Source organism: Cyanistes caeruleus, chromosome 25 (assembly GCF_971803275.1).
Source record: "Cyanistes caeruleus chromosome 25, bCyaCae1.hap1.1, whole genome shotgun sequence".
Taxonomy (NCBI): Eukaryota; Metazoa; Chordata; class Aves; order Passeriformes; family Paridae; genus Cyanistes; species Cyanistes caeruleus.
In genome coordinates, this window is record NC_141725.1 from 981,718 (window position 1) to 1,001,850 (window position 20,133).

Here is a 20,133-nt window from a genome sequence, read left to right on the forward strand (position 1 = left end):
CAGCAGTAAGAACCCAGAGATTCTTAATGTTAGCGTTCAGGAACACATAATCACGGAATGGTTATATGTAGGTGCTTTTATTAAAGAGCTCTTGGTGTCAGGGGTACACAGATCCAAATCTGACCCAACCTGGTTTTGAGCTGAACATATTTTATACTCTATCATTATATAACTTACATATTAATTATTAAACTTACATTGTTCTATTGATTTCATCCAAGCATGGATTTCTTGTGATCCCCCTCAAACCCCTAACATAGTTTCTCATGATTCTTTAAACAATAATTATATCTAATCACATCTAACAATTGTATCATTTATCATCTACTGACTACACAGGTGCAGTTTCACATGATCTAGCAAGCACAAGGCCTAACATTTCCCAGGGCCTACCTTTAGCACTTTCCCAGGGCCTACCAAGCCTACCTTTCTTTCTAACTCCCTGAATTTTCTATGATTTCAAAATCTATTACTATCATTAATGACATATAAATACCATGGGAAGAGGTATTGCAAGAACTCAGTGTGCCTATGATCCAATCTGGCTCTGAGCTTTGGAGAAAGTGGTAGGAAAAATGTATTTATTATTAGTGAATGTACAGGATGTCATACAAAGAGTCTTTGGAGCAGTGGGCAGCAGCCCCAGTCAGGACAGGGTCTGCTCTTGTCTGAGATGGAGGAGCTGTGGGTATCTGTGGGGGGCACTTACACAAGGCTCTAAGACAAGAACAACAGGGTACCATCACTGCTAGTTCCACTCAGGGAAAAAGGAACCAGTGAATCAGGGTTGGGGACGATTCTGCTCCATATTCTTGTTATAAATGCAAAGGCAATTTCTGGTTATATAAAAGAGAAAATTTATTATCAAACAATAATAAATTCGAACAATGAGAAAAAACCACAATAAAATAAGCAGCGCAGCGCTGGGTGGACAGGGTCTATACGCAAGGTATAGATGTTCCCAAATCCACCCAGCGCTGCGCTGCTTATTTTATTGTGGTTTTTTCTCATTGTTCGAATTTATTATTGTTTGATAATAAATTTTCTCTTTTATATAACCAGAAATTGCCTTTGCATTTATAACAGATTGGTGCCGTGACTCGGATAGGAGAAATTGCAGGAGAATCTCGCTACCCAGGACGGGTACCCCCGCTGATTTTAGCGGCCTGGTGAGCCGAGAACCTCCGCAGCACATTCCTATATCCGAACCAAATTTAGGCTAAGGTAAAACCACAATAAAAAGGGAGAAAGGATCCAGAGAGCTCGGGAAGGCGAGGAGCCTTCGAGAAAGCCGCGGCTTGGTAGCTCGTAAAAAGTCATCTGTGCACGAAGACGCCCTCGCAGGAAAATAGCTGTAAGTATTGTGAGGTTGAGCTGGTTATTGGGCGATTGTGTGAGACGTGATCTGATCACGAAGCGAGTGCGGACTTCAAGGTCGCGGTTCCATCCTCCCGCGAGGGAATTGGCCGGCCGAGAAGGAAGCGATTCGGTGTGAAAGGTCTCTCTTTACACGATTGTAAAAACCTGGGACGAAGGAGGTCCTGGGGGACTGATCACAGGAGGCTGAAAGGGGAAGAGGACGTCCTGTCGAGCTCGGGAATAAGTAAACCCTTTCAGTCAACGGGCCTAGGTAGAGGTCCAGCAGGAGAATCGAGTGCGGAATACAAGAGTCCCCAGTACAGCTAACTGAGTGGTGAGTATTGGCAAGAAACTTTGATTTTTCTGGCAAAAGGAAAAGAAGGAACACAACGCAGGAAAGGTAAGGAAATTTTTTTATAATGGGACAAAGGAAAAGTAAAATACAGAAGAAAGAGAGCGAAAAGGGTCCCTCCGAACAAGTGAAGGGATCATTAGACATCCCACCAGAAAGTCCCTTGGGGTGGATGTTAAAATACTGGGAAAATTGCCCTGAAAGGAAAAAAGAGATCAAAAGCAAAAATGATCAAGTATTGTTCTGAGATCTGGGGAGGACAAGAACTAAGAAACCACCTCATTTGGCCCGTGTTGGGCACATTTGAGAGGTGGACTTGTAATGAGTTGCTCTCTCATATAGAGAGCAAAGTTCCCTCGGATCCCGAGGAGAAGGAATATGCCAGGCTCTGGTTAACCGCCAGAGTAGGGCTATTCCGGGTTAAACAAAAGCAGGGATCAAGGGCCGAAAACTGGGAACCCCTTGATCATTTGCCACCTCTGTACCACGGACCGGCAGGGCCCCCTGCAGCGGACCAAGTGGTGCCATCGGCACCCGCAGGCTCCACAGAACAACCAGCTGAGGTACTCACATCTCGAGCAAGGGAGTCTGCACCGGCAGTGGTACCGGCAGCGCTCCCTTTGCCCCCGCCTGGGAAAAATCAAGCTGCTGCAACCTCCTCGGAGTCACTGCAGGCACAAGGTTGGGGGACACGTTACCCACAGTTACCAGACTGGCTGTCCCAGTCGGGGCACTCATCTCTAAATGAGAGAGTCCCTTCGGGTAATCACGTAGCAGCAGAATACCCGCAGACAAGAGACCGAGCCCACACAAACCACAGTTCCCCTCCTGCGAGTAGAACCAGGTTAAAAGTAAAAACGGGAGGTGAAGAGAGGGGAGAGATTGGGAATGGATACCATATGTTCCCTCTCAGAGAGGTACCAACAGCCCCAGGAGTTATCGGATTTGTAAATGTTCCCCTCAATTCAGGGGATGTGCGGGCGTTTAAGAAGGAAATGGGGCGATTGTTAGATGATCCGTTTGGGGTGGCTGAGAGGTTGGATGAATTCTTGGGAAGTAGCATATATACTTACAAAGATCTCATGGCCATCCTGAGATCACTGTTTAGTCAAGAAGAAAGAGAAATGATTAAACAGGCAGGTATCAGAGACTGGGAACGGCGTAACCCACAGGGGACACCAGGTGACCAGAAGTGGCCCAGTATGAGCCCGAGTTGGAATGCCCAGACGGAGGAAGGTAGGAGAAGCATGATTGATCTAAGAAATCTAATCGTGCAAGGAATAAGAGAGGCAGTCCCCTGCGGGCAGAATATTAGTAAAGCATTTAGGGAATGCCAGGGAAAGGAGGAGACACCTACCGAATGGTTAGAGAGATTGCGGTTAAGTTTGCAGATCTACTCTGGAACTGACCCTAGCTCTCCGGTGGGGGAAGTCCTGCTTACATGAGGAGAGAGGATGAAAAGCAGAAACACCAGGCTAAAATATTGGTGGCTGCAGTAAAGGAAGTACAAAAGAAAGATCAGATAAGCGGTAAGTTTAAAACTGTACCGAAAAGGCAAAAAGGTTTTATCAAGGCGGTCCCACTCCCCGGAAGGATCTTCCGGAATGCAACTACTGCAAAAAGGTAGGGCATATCCAGAGGGACTGCAGGCAGAAATTAAAAGATGAAAAGGTATTTCAAGAGGATTAGGGATGTCTTGGGCTTTTTCACATGGGGACAGAAACAGCAAAGGAGCCCTTCATAAAGTTGAAAGTGGGTCCCCACCTCCAGGAAATAAACTTCCTGGTTGATACGGGTGCTGAAAGAAGCATCTTGCAAAAGTTACCAAAGGGATGTGTAGCAAGCAAAGAAAAAGTTGTCGTAATTTGTGCTAAGGGAGATCCCTTCAAAGTCTCGGTAATAAAAGATGTAGAAATTGAATCACACAATAAGGTATGTTTGGGAAACTTGCTACTAGTAGAAGAAGCTGATTATAATCTATTAGGGAGAGATATGATTATTGCACTAGGTATAAATATTGCTGTAAGAAATTCCGAATTGGTAATAAAGATATTCAAGTTAACCCCAAAAGATGAAAGGGAAATCGACCCCAAAGTGTGGCACTCTAAAGGGGAGGTGGGAAAGCTGAATATTACCCCCATTAAAATTGAAATAGAGAATCCCGAAGAACCGATAAGGGTCGAACAATACCCAATCCCAATAGAAGGGAGAAGGGGTCTGAAAGTAGTAATTGATGACCTTCTCAGAGGAGGTACTCTCGAACCCTGTATGTCCCAACATAACACCCCCATCCTGTCAGTAAAGAAAGCGGATGGGAGCTTCAGATTGGTCCAGGATCTTAGAGCAGTGAATGCTAGGACCCGAACCAGATTCCCGGTAGTGGTGAATCCTTATACTTTGCTAAACAGACTCTCACCTGAGGATGTATGGTATAGTGTAATTGATTTAAAAGACGCCTTCTGGACCTGTCCTCTGGATGAAAGGAGTAGAAATTTCTTCGCCTTTCAGTGGGAGGACCCGAACACAAACCGAAAGCAACAGCTGAGGTGGACGGTCCTCCCGCAGGGGTTTGTAGAATCCCCAAATCTGTTCGGACAGGCCCTGGAACAACTACTCACCCAATTCATTCCAGAGGAGGGGACAAAATTGTTACAATATGTAGATGACTTGTTAATTGCCGGAACGACGGAAGAAAAGGTGAAGAAAAGCACGATTTCTTTACTAAATTTCTTGGGACAGAAGGGGTTGAAAGTATCTAAATCCAAATTGCAATTCACAGAGCCCGAAGTAAAATACCTTGGTCATTGGATATCTCAAGGGAAAAAGAAATTAGACCCTGAGAGTGGCAGGGATTCTTGCACTTCCTGCCCCAAAAACAAAAAGACAGATAAGACAATTTTTGGGGCTCCTGGGATATTGTCGACAATGGATTGAAGGATTTAGTGAAAAGGTAAAATTTCTGTATGAAAGGTTAAACACTGATAGATTGAAATGGACGGTGCAGGATGAAGTTAAATTTCAAGAATTAAAGAATGCTCTCATAACTACCCCAGTATTAACTTTGCCAGATACTAATAAAGAGTTCCAGTTGTTTGTGGACGTGAGTGGACAAACAGCACAAGGAGTTTTGACCCAGGAATGGGCAGAAAAGAAAAAGCCCATAGGATTTTTGTCAAAAATCCTAGATCCAGTTAGTCGGGGCTGGCCTACTTGCCTGCAAGCAATTGTGGCAGTAGCCCTGTTGGTTGGGGAAGCGAAAAAGATAACTTTTGGAGCCCCCTTGGTAGTTTACACCCCACACGATGTAAGAAATATCTTACAACAGAAAGCGGAGAAATGGTTAACCGATTCAAGGCTTCTGAAATATGAAGCAATGTTAATCAGTTCACCGGGTCTGGAACTAAAAACAACTACTGCACAGAATCCCGCGCAGTTTTTGTTTGGGGAACCAACAGGGAAGCTAATTCATAATTGTATTGAGACAGTAGAACTGCAAACCAAGGTAAGACCGGACTTGCAGGATCAGGAACTGGAAGGAGGGGAGAAATGGTTCATTGACGGCTCCTCAAGGGTAGTTGAAGGAAAGCGAAAATCAGGGTATGCCATCATAAAAGGCACGACAGGGCAAACTATAGAATCAGGCCCCCTGCAGACAAGCTGGTCTGCACAGGCTTGTGAGCTGTATGCTCTCCTAAGAGCCCTTCAGGGTTTAAAAGGAAAAAGGGGGACCATTTACACAGATTCAAGGTATGCATTTGGAGTGGTTCATACTTTTGGAAAAATATGGGAAGAAAGGGGTTTGATTAACACAAAAGGGAAGGGGTTAATACACGGAGAAATAATCAGGCAAATTTTGGAAGCAGTCAGAGAGCCACAAGAGATATCGGTTGTTCACGTGAAAGGACACCAAACGGAGTGGCAATTCCACACAAGGGGGAACAATTGGGCAGACAAAGAAGCAAAACGAGCGGCTTTGTTAACAGTAAGTATTCCTGAGATAGTCCCAAAAGAATCACCAGAGGTTTCCATGCTCCCCTCAGAAAAGGAGCTGGAAGAATTCAAAAGGGTAGGAGGCTACCTCGAAAAAGGTAAATGGTGGTTACCGGACTGAAGAGAGTTAGTCCCAAAAGGAATAGCTAAGGGAATACTCAGAAGGTTACATGAACAAACACATTGGGGAACCAGGGCATTGGCAGAACAATTCTTAAAGTTTTTTGGATGCAAAGGAATCTTCAAACTTGCCAAGCAAGAGGTACAGGGGTGTGTGATATGCCAGAAGGTGAATCGGGCAAATTTTAAGCAATCAACTTGGGGAAGCAGGCCGCTCTCATACCGGCCGTTTGAAAGAATCCAAGTAGATTTCACGGAACTACCAAAAATTGGTAGGAATAAATATGTGCTGGTAATTGTAGATAAGTTAACACATTGGGTAGAGGCTTTTCCCAGAGCAAAGGCTACCGCCCAAACGGTGTCAAAAATTTTACTAGAAGAAATAATTCCCAGATATGGAATAGTGGACCATATTGGTTCAGATCAAGGCACGCATTTTACTTCAAAAATCATTAAACAATTATCAGAAGCATTAGGAATAAGATGGCAATATCACACCCCCTGGCATCCTCAGAGTTCGGGGCAAGTGGAAAGAATGAATCAGACATTGAAATCACAGTTATCTAAACTGATGATTGAAACAAAGATGTCCTGGATCAAATGTCTTCCCCTGGCGTTGTTGAATATCAGAACCATGCCACATTCTGGAACAGGATTATCCCCCTTTGAAATGCTATATGGAATGCCATATAAGCATGGAATGCCGGTAGCCCATCCTCAAGTAGAGGATGTGCGAATCCAACCGTATCTTATTTCTATCAATAAAAACTTACAGGAGTTAAGAAGAAGAGGATTGATTCCCCAAAGCACAACATTGGGATTTCCAATCCATCAGATTCGACCGGGAGATAAAGTACTGATCAAGGTGTGGAAGGAGCTCCCCCTCAGTCCTCATTGGGAAGGTCCATTTCTCGTCCTTCTGACTACAGATACCGCAATTCGAACTGCCGAGAAGGGGTGGACACACTCTTCTCGGGCAAAAAAGGTCACGGATTACAATTCCTCTGAGTGGAAGGTCACTACCCCTCAGGGAGAATTGAAAATCAAGTTTCGGCGTCACCACAAATGACAAGCGAAGGACAGATAAGTTGTATAAATTCCGATTGTTACTGTTTTCCATTTGTACACTTTGAGTGTGCTTATTGTAAGCAAATTTGGGTGGCTCATTGCCTGGGAGGGAACCAACCTAGGGGTTTGTGTAACCAGTGCCTAGAAAAGGAATTAGATCAGACCAATCGTTTCCTGATACTTGCTACCCGGGCGGGCTTGTTGGAACTAGACTCTCCTGAGTGGTTTCAATTTTTCCAAAAAGGGCTGAGAGGGAAACTCGACTGCAAAGCGGAACCTCTAGTGATCGAGTGCCGCTGAACAGTAAAAGTACCGTGTAGGATTGACCCGATCAAAGCATCTCGGTGGGCTACCTTTAAGAGAAGGTACGCCATCAGGACTTCAAGGGCCCCTGAAGACAGTCCCTGCTGCCGAGAAGATGGTTATACCCGCCGTATGTTCCTATACGGGCGAAGGGCATGGCAGAGGGATGCAATGATGGGGAATCCTGATGATCCTGAACCTAGCCATGTGCTTGGCCGAGGGAATGAGTCCCGAGGCGCCTCCGGGGGAGAGTCCCCCGGGGAAGTGTGAGCAGTGCCGGACTGCCACAGAAACCGAGCGATTGATCGACTGTCCTCCGGAACTGTACGCAGGGGTATGCTGGTCGAATGATTCCCAATTGAATCTGTGTAAATTAAAGGGAAAGGTTTGGTGCTCCAACCCAGGAGCAAGTATTATGGAAAAGCAATTTCGGACCTCAAGAGAACAAAAGATTCAAACGACCCACCTCCGAAACAAAAGAGAGATAAGGGGAGTCCCTCCAGTTTCGGTCTGCGGACAGTGTAACAAAACTGTCTGGATTGGGGGGAAGAGGCAATCAACTTTTATAGCTTATTTTCAAGTCAACCCTCTTTGCTACAATAAAGCAAACTTAAAACCGTGTACTATTGGGGGAAAAATGTATTGGGAAGGGAAAAAAATTTAAAACACGAAATGAAAACTTCTTTTAATAAGGAACATATAATATTAGATTTGTTAAAAAGCAATGATGATCGAGTATGTTTACAGTTCGACCAGGTATTCTGTTTTTCTAAAGATGAGGAAGGGTTAGACCCTGAAAGTAAAATAAAACAGCTAACACTGGAGCTAAAAAGATGAGAAATGGAAAATAAGAAAAAGAGATTAGAACAAGAGAGGCTAAGCTCTCTCAGTGAGCAGTATGAACAAATGGAAAAACAATATGATAATTGGGGGTTGCCCAGCCCCAACCAGAACCTATTTATAGATCTAATGCAAGAAATTGCCACCAAATTAGGTCTATCTAACTGTTGGATATGTGGTGGTTTAAAATCGGCCGAAAGATGGCCATGGAAGGGAGAGGAATTAACCCCAGAACAATTGCTAAAATGGACAGGACTAAAATTATCCAGAACTACTCGGAGACCCGAGGGATGGGTAATTGAAAAAAGAATAATTGGAACTTTCTGCATTAGTCGGGAAGGGAGAGAATTTACCGATTTGGTAGGGTACACCCCGTGTGTGAATACTCTCACGGTAAATTCAGATAGCAAAACAAAGGTCTGGCAACCAGAACCACCCAAGGGTTATTGGAGCCACTCTCGGGAGAATAATTGCGAATGGGTAGATATAATTGGACTCTGTTGGAATAAAAATCCTGGGGCCAATCCCTTCCATGCATTTAAAGGCCTGAGGGAATATTGGGAGGATCCGGTGAAAACAAACCAAGGTTGGGAGGCACCGGACGGAATTTACTGGATATGCGGGAAAAAGGCATACAGTGAATTACCAAGGAAATGGAAAGGATCCTGCACACTTGGGATAATTCGGCCCCTTTTCTTCACGTTACCTAAAGACGAAAGTAAGTCTTTAGGTGCTCCCCTCTTTGAAATGTTAGTGCGACAAAAGAGGGAATTAAAGCGAGAACTACTGATGGCAGGAGGCAATCATAAGTGGAAAGAGGAGGAATGGCCTGCCGAGAGGATCATTCAGTATTATGGGCCCGCCACCTGTGCAAATGACGGCAGTTGGGGTTACCGAACCCCCATTTATCTCCTCAATCGGCTTATTAGGTTGCAGGCTGTAGTAGAAGTAGTCTCAAACCACACTTCAGAAGCCCTAGGACTCCTAGCAAAACAACATTCGCAGATGAGAGCCTTTGTATATCAAAATAGATTAGCTCTCGACTATTTGCTAGCCGAGGAGGGAGGAGTGTGTGGAAGATACAATGAATCCGAGTGTTGCATGGAAATAGATGACTACGGAGAAACTATAAAGGGACTAGCGGCTGAAATAAAAAAGGTGGCACATGTGCCAGTCCAGAAATGGAATTCCATTTTACAAGCCTCCTGGTGGGAGCAAATATTTGGACAGGGGGCTTGGTGGAAGAAACTAGTGTTCTTTATAGGGTGTTCGGTTGCCGGAATCGTTTTTCTACCTTGTTTAATTCCTTATCTGATCAGATTGATACATTCTGTAGTACAAGGAATGCAAATTGCCGCCCTCCCAATAGACCCGGAAAAAGCACAAGGGAAAACAGCCCCTCTTTCTAAACTAATGAAGTTAGAAGAGGAGAGGGAAAATAAAAATGCACTTAAGGCCTTGGAAAAGTTTGAAAATGAACATATGTTGTCTCAAGAAAATAATAGGGATTCGCTAACAGATTGGGAAGAAAACGAAATAGATTAGGAGAAATGTAAAATATTCCTCCTACAGTAACAGTTTAATAAAATACAAATTTTTAATGTGATAAATTATTAGGCGGGGGACTGTAATAAATTAATCTATGAGTAAAAATTCGTAAAGGTATAATTAAAATATATATGTGATTGAGATGCCATAAAAATATAACATATAATGGGAATAAGTCCTTCTCCGGATCTGGTCATGATTCTCCTCCGAGAGGCAACAGATTGCAGCCAAGTACCCAGATAACAATCGCAAGCAGGCACATCAGCCCCGAAAGAATAGACAGGACACGGGCCATCGAACAAACAAAGGAACGGGCCCGGACGAGATATCGCCGAGCCCGAGCATCTCCGCCCTGACCACCTGTGTTGGAGAAATGGAGAAACTAGACAAAGGAAGAGGAGACAGCCGAGATAGCCATCGGCTCCAGGATGGGTCCCACCACTCCACCCTAATGGCCCAGACCAAAATGATATCAAAAAGACATCCTGGACCTCTTTACATATGAGGAGCCTCTGCCCAATGTCTATTGACCCTATTCTCCAGTGCCAGGAAATCTATTCTTCAAACAATCAAGAACCTCTTAACAAAGGGTGCCTGCTTGGAATTTGGCCTCGGGACACAAATTTCCTATAAAAACCCAGGCCAAGGGACTCTCAGGCGTGGATTTGGGAGCATCTATACCTTGTGTATAGACCCTGTCCACCCAGCGCTGCGCTGCTTATTTTATTGTGGTTTTTTCTCGTTGTTCGAATTTATTATTGTTTGATAATAAATTTTCTCTTTTATATAATCAGAAATTGCCTTTGCATTTATAACATTCTGAATTCTCACATTCTGAATTTGCCTTTGTACCCATAGTCATGACCACATATCATATTTGGATGGCCTCTTTAGAGTGGCTGGTACCATCAGCATCATTTACAATGAACAAAGAACCCCTTGAAAGGTGTCACTTTGTGGCATGATCCTGCTCACATATATCACACAGAAGAGCCAATCCAGAGAAAAATGAGGTGAAATAAAATATAAATTTCCAACTAAAACAGAAAACCAGGAACTAAGACCTCCTCCAGAGTTGAAATGGCTCCCCAGGCTGTGCCCAGGATGACCACAGGGGAACCTGTGCTTGTTTGCACAGAGATTTGCAGAATCTCAGTTTTGGTGGCACATGGAAGCATGTGCTGTAAGGCATCAGTGTATCCACTGCCCAGCCAGGGTCTGCTGAGATCTACACTTTGCCCAAATTCCTTGGGCATTCTAAATTAAAGAGGATGCAATAAGACTACCAAGATGCCTTTCCCTGTCTCCTTTTGTTTTGTGGATGTTTGTAGATCACCTATCAAATCTTATACTCCTCTTGACAGTGGAAGGCACCCAATTTTTCTTACTGATGGCACAGGAATACTGTTTTTATTACTTTCTTTAAATTTATTACTTTCTTCAGAAATGCTGCAGTAGGAAGCACTGAACAAGCTTTCAGGTGGAGAGTGTTTTTTTTTAAAAATGTAATAACATGATTCGAGCACTGAATTAGTGCATCGGCTGGAGCTGATCTGGCTCTACCACACTGGCCTGCACCAGGAGTGGGTCACACCCCAGGAGCAGGATGACCCCAGATGTGACTAGAGCACTTGCTCTACAGCTTTTTGGTTGTCAGTCTGTGCTCTGAGGAGGCAAGGACAAGAGGGAGGTCTTTTGCATGGGATAATAGAGGATTTATTGCTCTGGGGAATCTTGGGGGCAAAAGACAGAAAATGCAAGCGTGCAACAGCTGCAATAGGGAGGTGGTTCAAAGGGAGGGTACAAAGCATCAGCTAATCAGAGATATCCTGGGGAGGGTAAAAGGCAGGGTTCACAAAATCATCATCCAATGAGGGAGGTAGAGGGGGAAATTGAGTCACATGGACTAATCAAACATCAAAATTTAGGGGATTTCCAAAGTGGAATTCCAAGCATGTGGTGAGCCCAAGATAGGACTGACAGGGGACTTAGAGTAGATTGATAACGTGGGGTGGGAGGGTCTCATTTGGACCAAACCAACAACTTGGGGAAGAGCACAACATACCATTAACAAGAAACACACTGCAACACTGAATAATTTTTTTTTTTCAGAGGAGGAAGAGGAGTAGATCTCTTACCTGATGGGGGTCTTTATGTACATACAGCATTAAACCTCAAGGTGAGAACCAGGGGTAATTTGATTCTCTTGATCAAGACACTTGGTGACTCCTCTCTCCACCCTGACCCCCCGTATTACTAAGATATTCAGGAAGATTTAATACAAGACAGTGTTATAAATTTGTATTGTGATATTGGCTTTCGCAGATGAATATTATATAGTAAATACTTTTTAGCTATGCTAACAAGTCTTAAGTTTAAAAGAATTTCCTAGGTACAAGGCAAGGAAACCTCAGAGGGAAGGACACTGGGGCCCAAACTGTTATCAGCAGCAGGAAATGGAGAGCAAACTTACCAAAAAGCCGGTACCAGGACGTTGGCAAGGGGGAAAGATATGAAGCTCATCTGCTCTCTGAGGAAGTATAAGGGGCCTGGACTCTTATCAACAAGTGACCATCTGCAGCAGAAAGGAAACCAAAAACTCCAAAATAATGCTGGCCAGCTGGAATAATAATGACCAGCAAAAATTATGCTGACCAGCAGAAAATAACATGATCCAAGAAGGTGGAACCAGGGAGGGGACATGCTTGAATATGCATTAACCTCTCACAGCAAGGATGGGATAAAAAGGACACTCCTGAGATACCAGGTGTGTTCCTGGTAACCCATCAGGGCACCCGGCCGTTTTAACCCTTTGCTTTATTTCTTTTGTCTCCTAATTGTCTTTTGTTTATATTAAATTCTTTTTATAATTTATTAAGTGAATCTCGTTTTTAAGAACAGCAAATAACTTGGCGAAAAGGAAAGATGTGGAGATTTTGGTGCTCTCTTGTGCTGTTCAGTTTTAACCTCCCTCTTTCATGGCTTGCACTGCCTCCTAATTGCACTTCATGGATTCATTTTCTGCCTAACCATCCATACTGACAATATCTTAAAATTTTAATTTTGTATCAAGATCATCTTTGAAAAGAAGTTTAACATATTTTACAAGCAGCTTTGGTGGTCAAAATCCCTCTGAGCGTCTGATATTTAAACCTGTTCTCCATCAAGGCCAGTAGACTGTTAAGACAAATTTAATTTTTCAAAGGTAAAAATGGGGAGGAAGAAGGGAGAGGAGAGAGGGAGGGAGCTGGCAGTGCTGCAGTGGGGCTCTCTTGTCAGTGTGTTCAATAATGGGACCCAGCCTCGTGGGACAGAGGCTCCACTTGCAGCCACAGCAGCTCCCCTGGGAGTGTGTTTTGGGTAAGGACATGGCAGAGGGTAGTAATGATGAGCAGACCTGTTGGAGGTTTCCATCACCAAAAGCTGACCCAACTACCTTGCCTCGCAGAACTCCTTCATCAGCTTGGGGTGGTCCTGGGCCCACTGATGCCTCAGCTAAGTCTCTACCTTTCTGACCAGCAGGTCACTTTGCTTGGCCAGTGAAACCAGCTCCTCCTGGAAAACAGACCAGGGAGGAAGGACTGAGCCTTTTGGAGGCTGTCATTCTCTGTGAGGGAGGAGGAGTTCTGCTTCCAGGGCCTGCATCTGCCTGTCCACCTTTGCCCAAAGTACATCTTTCTTTGAAAAAAATTCTATCAGTTCTGTTTGCATTTGTGAACTATTGAGAAACCGCTCAGACTATTCACTAAGTCTTCACAGAAGTATGGCGAATGTTGTTTATTTCTATCTTTAGCACACTTTTATAGGGTTTGACAGGGTCCGCGGGCTTAGCTATTGGTTAATAGTTTATTATACTATACTATACTATACTATACTATACTATACTATACTATACTATTATATTATATTATATTATATTATATTACATTATATTAATATTAATATATATTATATTAATACATATGGTTTACATTCTTTCCTCAATACACAAGGCTATTGTTTTTCTTTCATTCTCGCTGCTTCAGGAGAGTTTCAAGGACACTGCCTTTAATATCATCGCTTATACCAAAGGCTGGCTTGTGCAGACAGGCTTCTACTAAAACAGCATGCCTTTACTCTGTTAAAATGTTTTACTACAGTGAACTCCCAGATTGTTTTGGCCTTTTTAAAACTCCAGACATATCTAAATGCAGATTCAGAAGTAAACACAGCCTCTCCCTGGTTAAGTTTTGCCAGCTGTACCAATGGAACAATGGAATTTGCCAATGGAATGTAATGCCTGTCTGTAAAAGTCTAAATATATTTTTTTCCACCTCTGATACAATTTTGGTTTATGATTATCAAGCTACAGATGGAAAACCTCAAGATAAAAGAAGTTTCAGTTTGTAAAGAAAAAGAAACAGACACATGGTTCACTCCATAATGTCAGTAAACCACTCAGCTGTTGAAGTGGCACAGTCACAGGCTCAAAGGCATTAATTCCAAATAACATGAGAAGAGTTAAGGTTTATAAACTGGGATTAAAATTAATGTAAAGATAAGCTCATGAGCATTTTATAATTAATCTGACAAAGCTTCATAGTGATTAAAGTAAATTATTTTTTAAAATCCATGCATCAGTGTGAGTCATGATCCAGGCCCAGAGACTGGTGGTGGATAGAGCTAAATCAAATTGGAGCCTGGTGATCAATGGTTATCCCCAGGGCTCAGTTTTGGGGCCAGACCCATTTAATATCTTCATTGATGATCTGGAAGAGGAGATTGAGGGAACCCTCAGTCATTTCAGATGACACCAAGCTGGGTGGGATGTTGATCTGCTGGAAGGCAGGAATGCTCTGCAGAGACAATTTGACAGGCTTGACCAATGGTCAAAGTCTAACAAGGCAAAGGATTGGGCCCTGTCCTTGGGTCACAAGAACCTCACAGAACAATCCAGGCTTGGGGCAGAGTTGTGGGAACTGTCAGTGGTCAAATAAGAGATTTTTAGGCTTCAGGCACTAGCTTGAGCCTGTGGGAAAGTCAAGCACACAACTTTCTCACTCTGGCCTGGGAAATCATAAGGAGGAACCCAAACAGTCCTTGGAGAAGGAAAAAAACCTTTGCAGGTGTTGTTTGCTGCCTTGTTGTTTACTTGTAAGAAACAGTCACGGAGTGTTCTTAACTGTGCAGTGATGGTGATGTGTTGGTTTGATTTGACCAATGTAAGCTTTACCTTTTTGGACCTTCTTGGGACTATAGTAAAGAATAAAAGAAGATCTGGAAGAGTAAAATGTGCTCTCTTTTGCAACTAAGGCTAGAGAGTCTGTGTCATCACTTTTGCTGTTCCTAATACAGTGTGACATCTGGGTGAATACCCAATGTTCTTTGCAGCCATGAGCTGAACAACAGGAGGCTCTCTCCACCTCCCCTTGAGAGGTAAGGACTCTTTCCCAGTGTGCTCCTGGAAAGCTGCAGGTCTCAGTGACCCGGGGTAGTGGACCTTGCCATTGGGCGGGTATGGAACGGCCATCCCAGTGAAGCTAGAGTTTATATATTCCTGCGATAAACCACTGCATCTGCATATTGCACTTGCTGGCCACTGGGATAAAGGTTTCCTACAATGGGGAACTTAAGTTCCACTGAAGAACAAATCGTCTTCTCTGTGTGGAAGGACGCATTGCCCTGCTTGGGACTAACTGTATCAGAAGATTCTATGCGTGCTTTATTGAGTCTCAGATGCAGATGTCTTCCTTCGCTGCCCCCTCCCCCCGGCTCTTCTGCTTCCATCGGCGGGGCCTGCGAAAGCATCTCCATCTGTCGGCGGGGATGGCGCTCAAGGGGCAGCCAGCAGGGCTTGTCATCTCGCCCGTCATGCCTGCGGATGATGCCTTCTCCCGCCTCAGCGCCTCCAGTCCATGTGGACTTCTGAAGACACAGAATTCCTCCACTGATACAGCTTTGCACGGAACACCGTGCCCCCGAAGTTGGGAGGAAGTTGGACAAAATACCCTGTAACAGAGATTGCTCCCTATGGTCCCGCTCCACCTTCCGTCCAGTGCCCCGTGGGTTTCGGGGCGAAAAGTTCACCTTATGAGTGTTTTATGCCTTTTAACTCTTCCTGTGTCTGTTTTAAAGAATGCCCCGGGTTCCAGCGCCGCCGCTGTCCGTCTGTCCGTGCCTGCTGCGCCGCTGTCCGTCTGTCTGTGCCTGCTGCGCTGCTGTCCGTCTGTCCGTGCGTGCTGCGCCGCAGGCTCCGTTTGCATCGCCCCGCGGCGGCTCTGAGTGACCCGACCTGAGTTTTTCTCTTCCCCTCGGGCCCTGCAACGCCACAGGGGGAGGCTCCCCCCAAGTGTGGGGTCGGAGAGGGAAGGGGCGGCCAGCTGAGCGAGGAGGTTGAAAGAGAGTGGCTCAGGTTTCTCATCCAGACCGTTCATTCGCACACAGCCCGGCGGGGGCCAGCCCGGCTCCCCCGCTCCTCGGAGCGGCTCCGCCAAGGGGAACCGCGATTTGCCTCCGCCACCCTTTCTTCGCTACTTCACCCTGTTCATTGCTACTGAAAAAGCAATCTTGGTTGTGCTTTCGCAGATAACACAAAATGGTTAAGTTTTAAGTGTTAACTCTCTAAGATAGTTATTACTGATATATTGATTACATAATGTGAATTCACTGATACGATATTGTTGAGAAGTTACAGTTTTATAGCCAGCTGCTTCTTCTTCTCATACACTTTACTATCTCTTTGTAATTGCCTATAAGACACGTGTCACTCAAGGATTTTTTCCTTGTTTTCTAGTTGTTTATGGTGGTTTTTGCAAAGTATTTTTCAGATTTCCAAGAAATATTATCTGAGATTTGTACAATGCTTCTTCTGCCCTGAGGGGTTGGGTTGTGGTTCCAGTTCTGGTCACATACCACTATGTCGCTCCGATTGGGAACGGCTTTAAAGAACGACACAGGACTCTCAAGGGAGTCACAACACGAGAATTCCTAGTTTATTGCTTCAGCTCTGTCTTATAGACAGATACGTGGAAAAGTACAGAAAGGAAACTCTTATTGGTTAACAAAGTACTACATCACCATCATTGGTCAGGGGCACTTTGCCCCCCCTGACTCTCTCCTGCAAGGAGAAACAACAGGCTGCAAAACAACACCTGCAAGGCTGTTTAGTATCTCTGAGAATTGTTTTAATTCTTTCTCATGAATTTCTCAGGCTAGCCCTCAGTCAGGCCTGAGAGCTATGTGGCCTGTAGTAACTACAGGCACTCTGGTTCAGATTTAGCATCCATAACTCACCCTTTTCTGTTAAATAAAAAAGCAGTGTTTGTTCTATATTCTACTGGGCCCTTGTAGAATAAAGAACAAACACAGCTCAAGAGGTTTTTTGCTAGAACTTTGAATGGATGCTGATCTAGAATTAATTTAGAATTTTGGTTTATGTTTTGGTATTTAGGATTTGTTCTCCTTGCAAGGATTTGATGGTTGAGTCTAATATTTCTAATTCAGTGAATTAATACACACACTATACAAAACTATATACAACATTGTTAGTCTGTTCGAATTGACAGTCTAACTTGTCAATAGAGTAGTTTGAAAGAACACCAAAGTGATAAAAACAATGCACAATGCAATTTATGCTGTTTTGATCCCCTCTTCTTATCCCAGTTTTTTTTTGTTGTTTTTGGTTTTGTTTTTTTTTTTTCTTTTTTCAAATACAATTGAGGGATTTTTGAGGGATTTATAAAGTTTTCATGGTTGCTGTTATTGTTCATCGGGTTTGAACAGTAGTTCATGAATTTCAGGAAGGTTTAGGGAATTTGAAGTTACCATCTCTTCGTGGCTGGTTGTCAGTTTCGTAAACACAAAACTTGTCAGTTCTGTAAACACAAAACTTAAAACATACAAACTGAGTGAGTAAATTTGGGTCCCGCAGGGACTGCAGGACGCTGGCACGGCTCAGGCCACTGGAGCCGACGGGCTCGTTGAGGCATCTCCTCGGGTCGGTGCAGAAGGTCCCGGTGGAGTGGCCCGCCGTTGTCTTTCTCTCCCCCCGCCACCTTTATGGGTGCGGGGGGGCTGCTGTTAGAGTTCAGATCGGGAGCGGAGCACGGCAAGCGCTCTCTCTCTCTCCCGCGCCTCCCCGCTGGAGCGCGGGGGGAGCGAAGTGGGCGCAGGGCTAGCGCCTCCCACGCACGCACGGGGCGAGCAAGGTCGCTGGCCCCCCCCGCCTGCGCTTTCTCGCTGGTTCTTTGGACGCGCGGGTCGCGCAGGTGCGCACGGGGGGAGCGAGGTTCGCTCTTCTCTCCCCCCCCCCGCCTCTCTGCTGGAGCACGGGGGTGGCGATTTTTCTTTGCGGCGCTGGCAGGCCCCGCGGGTGGCTGTGGGGGCACTGTTTCTTTCGCCGCACACATGGAGGTTCTCGCTGCCGGCCGGCACCGGAGGGCTCGGATGGTTTTCTGAGCCGCGGCCGGCGGCGGCGGGCAGCGTCTTGAGCTCGGGTTTTTCGGTGTTCTCGCGGCCGGCGGTGGCGGGCAGGCGCAGGGGGAAGGCGAGGTTGTTGTTTCCCCTCCCCCCGCCGCTCCTCTGCCGGGGGAAGCCGCGCGCCCCGCCACGTTGGTACCGGGGGGATTGGTTCGCGCATGCGCGGGGCGAGCAAAGCCGCCGGTCCCCCCCGCCATTTTTCTGCCGGGGGGAGCCGCGTGCCCCGCCGCGTTGGTACACGGGGGGTCTGTTTGGGCGGGCCCCTCCCCTCCCTCGGCGGTGGCAGCCCGCCGTGTTTCGGAGCTGCGCTCGGACTCCTCGGCGGCGGCGGCCCGCGCGCCGGGCGCGGGGGAGTTGAGCACTGACTCTCTCCCCCTCCCCCGCCGCGCTGACGGGCCGCAGCGGGGATGTCTGCGCTTTTGTTCGCGGCACAGAAGGAAGAAGCTCGGACAGCGCGGAGGGGCTGGAGAAAGCAGGTTCTGCGGCAGCCGGCGGTGGCGCTTTTGGCGCCGGCGGAGGCTTTGTGGGTGGCACAGGCGGAGGCGGACAGTCTCTGCTTTCCTGCCGCTTTCCCATTGGCAAAGCTCGCGCGCCCAGCTCCGCGGATGGCGGCCGCTCAAACCTCTCTGGAGAGGGAGATTTTCGGGCTGTAGATTGCTCCCGCTCGCCGCTAAAGTCCTCTGAAGGTCTGGGCAGAGCTAAAAGAGCACTATGCAGCTCATCTACGGTTTCATCTCCCGGTCCCTTATCTTGTACAACGGAGGAACTTTCGGCATCAAAGTTTCTCCTCCTGGTTTCACTGTCCTCAGACTGGCTCTGTTTCAGCGCTTTAAAAAGCACTCCCCAGGTGGCTGCTAGGCCACCCACGCTGGTATCTCCGTTAGTCAATTCCGACCATAAATAGTCACCTATCGACGACCAAGTCTCGAGATCAAAGGCATTGTCCATAGTTATATCAAAACCTTGCTCTTTCACCCACTGAAATAAATCACGCATGGCATCTTCAGAAACACTGAGTCCCATGCGGGGCAGGGCATCCTGCCATGCAAGGTAGGCCAGCTGTTCATCAGCTGAAGTACAGTCCTTCATTATGAGGACTTTATCTTGGCGGCTCCGCGAATGCAATTATGCACACACTAACGGCTCAGACCCGGGAATTTTGAGCTCTGCTTCACCAAGATGGCCGTTCCAAACCCACTCACAGGCAGGCTCCACTATCCCGTTGGTTTCCAGAACCAGCTTCCTCTTGGAAAGCCCGGGAGAATTCCACTTACCCCTCTAGGGGGAAGGGCTGGCTTTTTCCCGCTCGCTGCTTACCCTCAGGGGATTAGCAGATCACGTCGGTTGCTTTCTGACCTCGGGGGTCGGCTGCAGTTCATGTCGGGTTACCGGACTTCAGGGGTCGGTGTAGCATCACGTCGGGCGGTCACCAGATGTCACTCCGATTGGGAACGGCTTTAAAGAACGACACAGGACTCTCAAGGGAGTCACAACACAAGAATTCCTAGTTTATTGTTTCAGCTCTGTCTTATAGACAGATACGTGGAAAAGTACAGAAAGGAAACTCTTATTGATTAACAAAGTACTACATCACCATCATTGGTCAGGGGCACTTTGCCCCCCCTGACTCTCTCCTGCAAGGAGAAACAACAGGCTGCAAAACAACACCTGCAAGGCTGTTTAGTATCTCTGAGAATTATTTTAATTCTTTCTCATGAATTTCTCAGGCTAGCCCTCAGTCAGGCCTGAGAGCTATGTGGCCTGTAATAACTACAGGCACTCTGGTTCAGATTTAGCATCCATACCACTACAAGAGTTTGCTGAGCTCAAAGCACTCTTATCCTGACAGAATTTTGGAGGAGACCAGTTATTAGGGGTTCATTTAGTTTTTATCCCAGGATTCTTTAGAAGTTTGTTTTAAAATTCACATAGGGGATTCTTTTCCAGTGAGGGTAGACACTGGACATACCTTAGCTCTTTTTAGGCCCAGATGTTCCTGCAGCAAAGATTACATACGAGTTCTTTGACTCAGCAATTTGATCAGTAAATATAACAACTGGATCGATCTTTGGAGTGAGCCTGACACCCTCACCTGG

General features: G+C 45.9%; 1 protein-coding gene across 1 annotated transcript; it reads right to left on the bottom strand.

Moving 5' to 3' along the window:
* Positions 1-16,528: 16,528 nt before the first annotated feature.
* LOC111940205 (uncharacterized) lies at positions 16,529-19,589 on the bottom strand. The gene is made up of 2 exons (XM_086862847.1): positions 18,329-19,589; positions 16,529-18,043 (listed from the first exon to the last, which is right to left on the bottom strand). Exons 1-2 carry the CDS (start codon positions 19,124-19,126, stop codon positions 17,639-17,641), a joined length of 1,203 nt encoding a protein of 400 aa, XP_086718973.1. The 5' UTR covers positions 19,127-19,589; the 3' UTR covers positions 16,529-17,638.
* Positions 19,590-20,133: the final 544 nt, after the last annotated feature.

What these genes read in the sequence shown, in the direction of transcription:
- LOC111940205 (XM_086862847.1), bottom strand. Translation starts at nt 19,126, where the DNA reads ATGAAGGACTGTACTTCAGCTGATGAACAGCTGGCCTACCTTGCATGG. An exon ending in GAGCGCAGCTCCGAAACACG is followed by an intron (nt 18,044 to 18,328) that starts GCGGGCTGCCAC and finishes CCCGAGCTCAAG; the next exon opens with ACGCTGCCCGCCGCCGCCGG.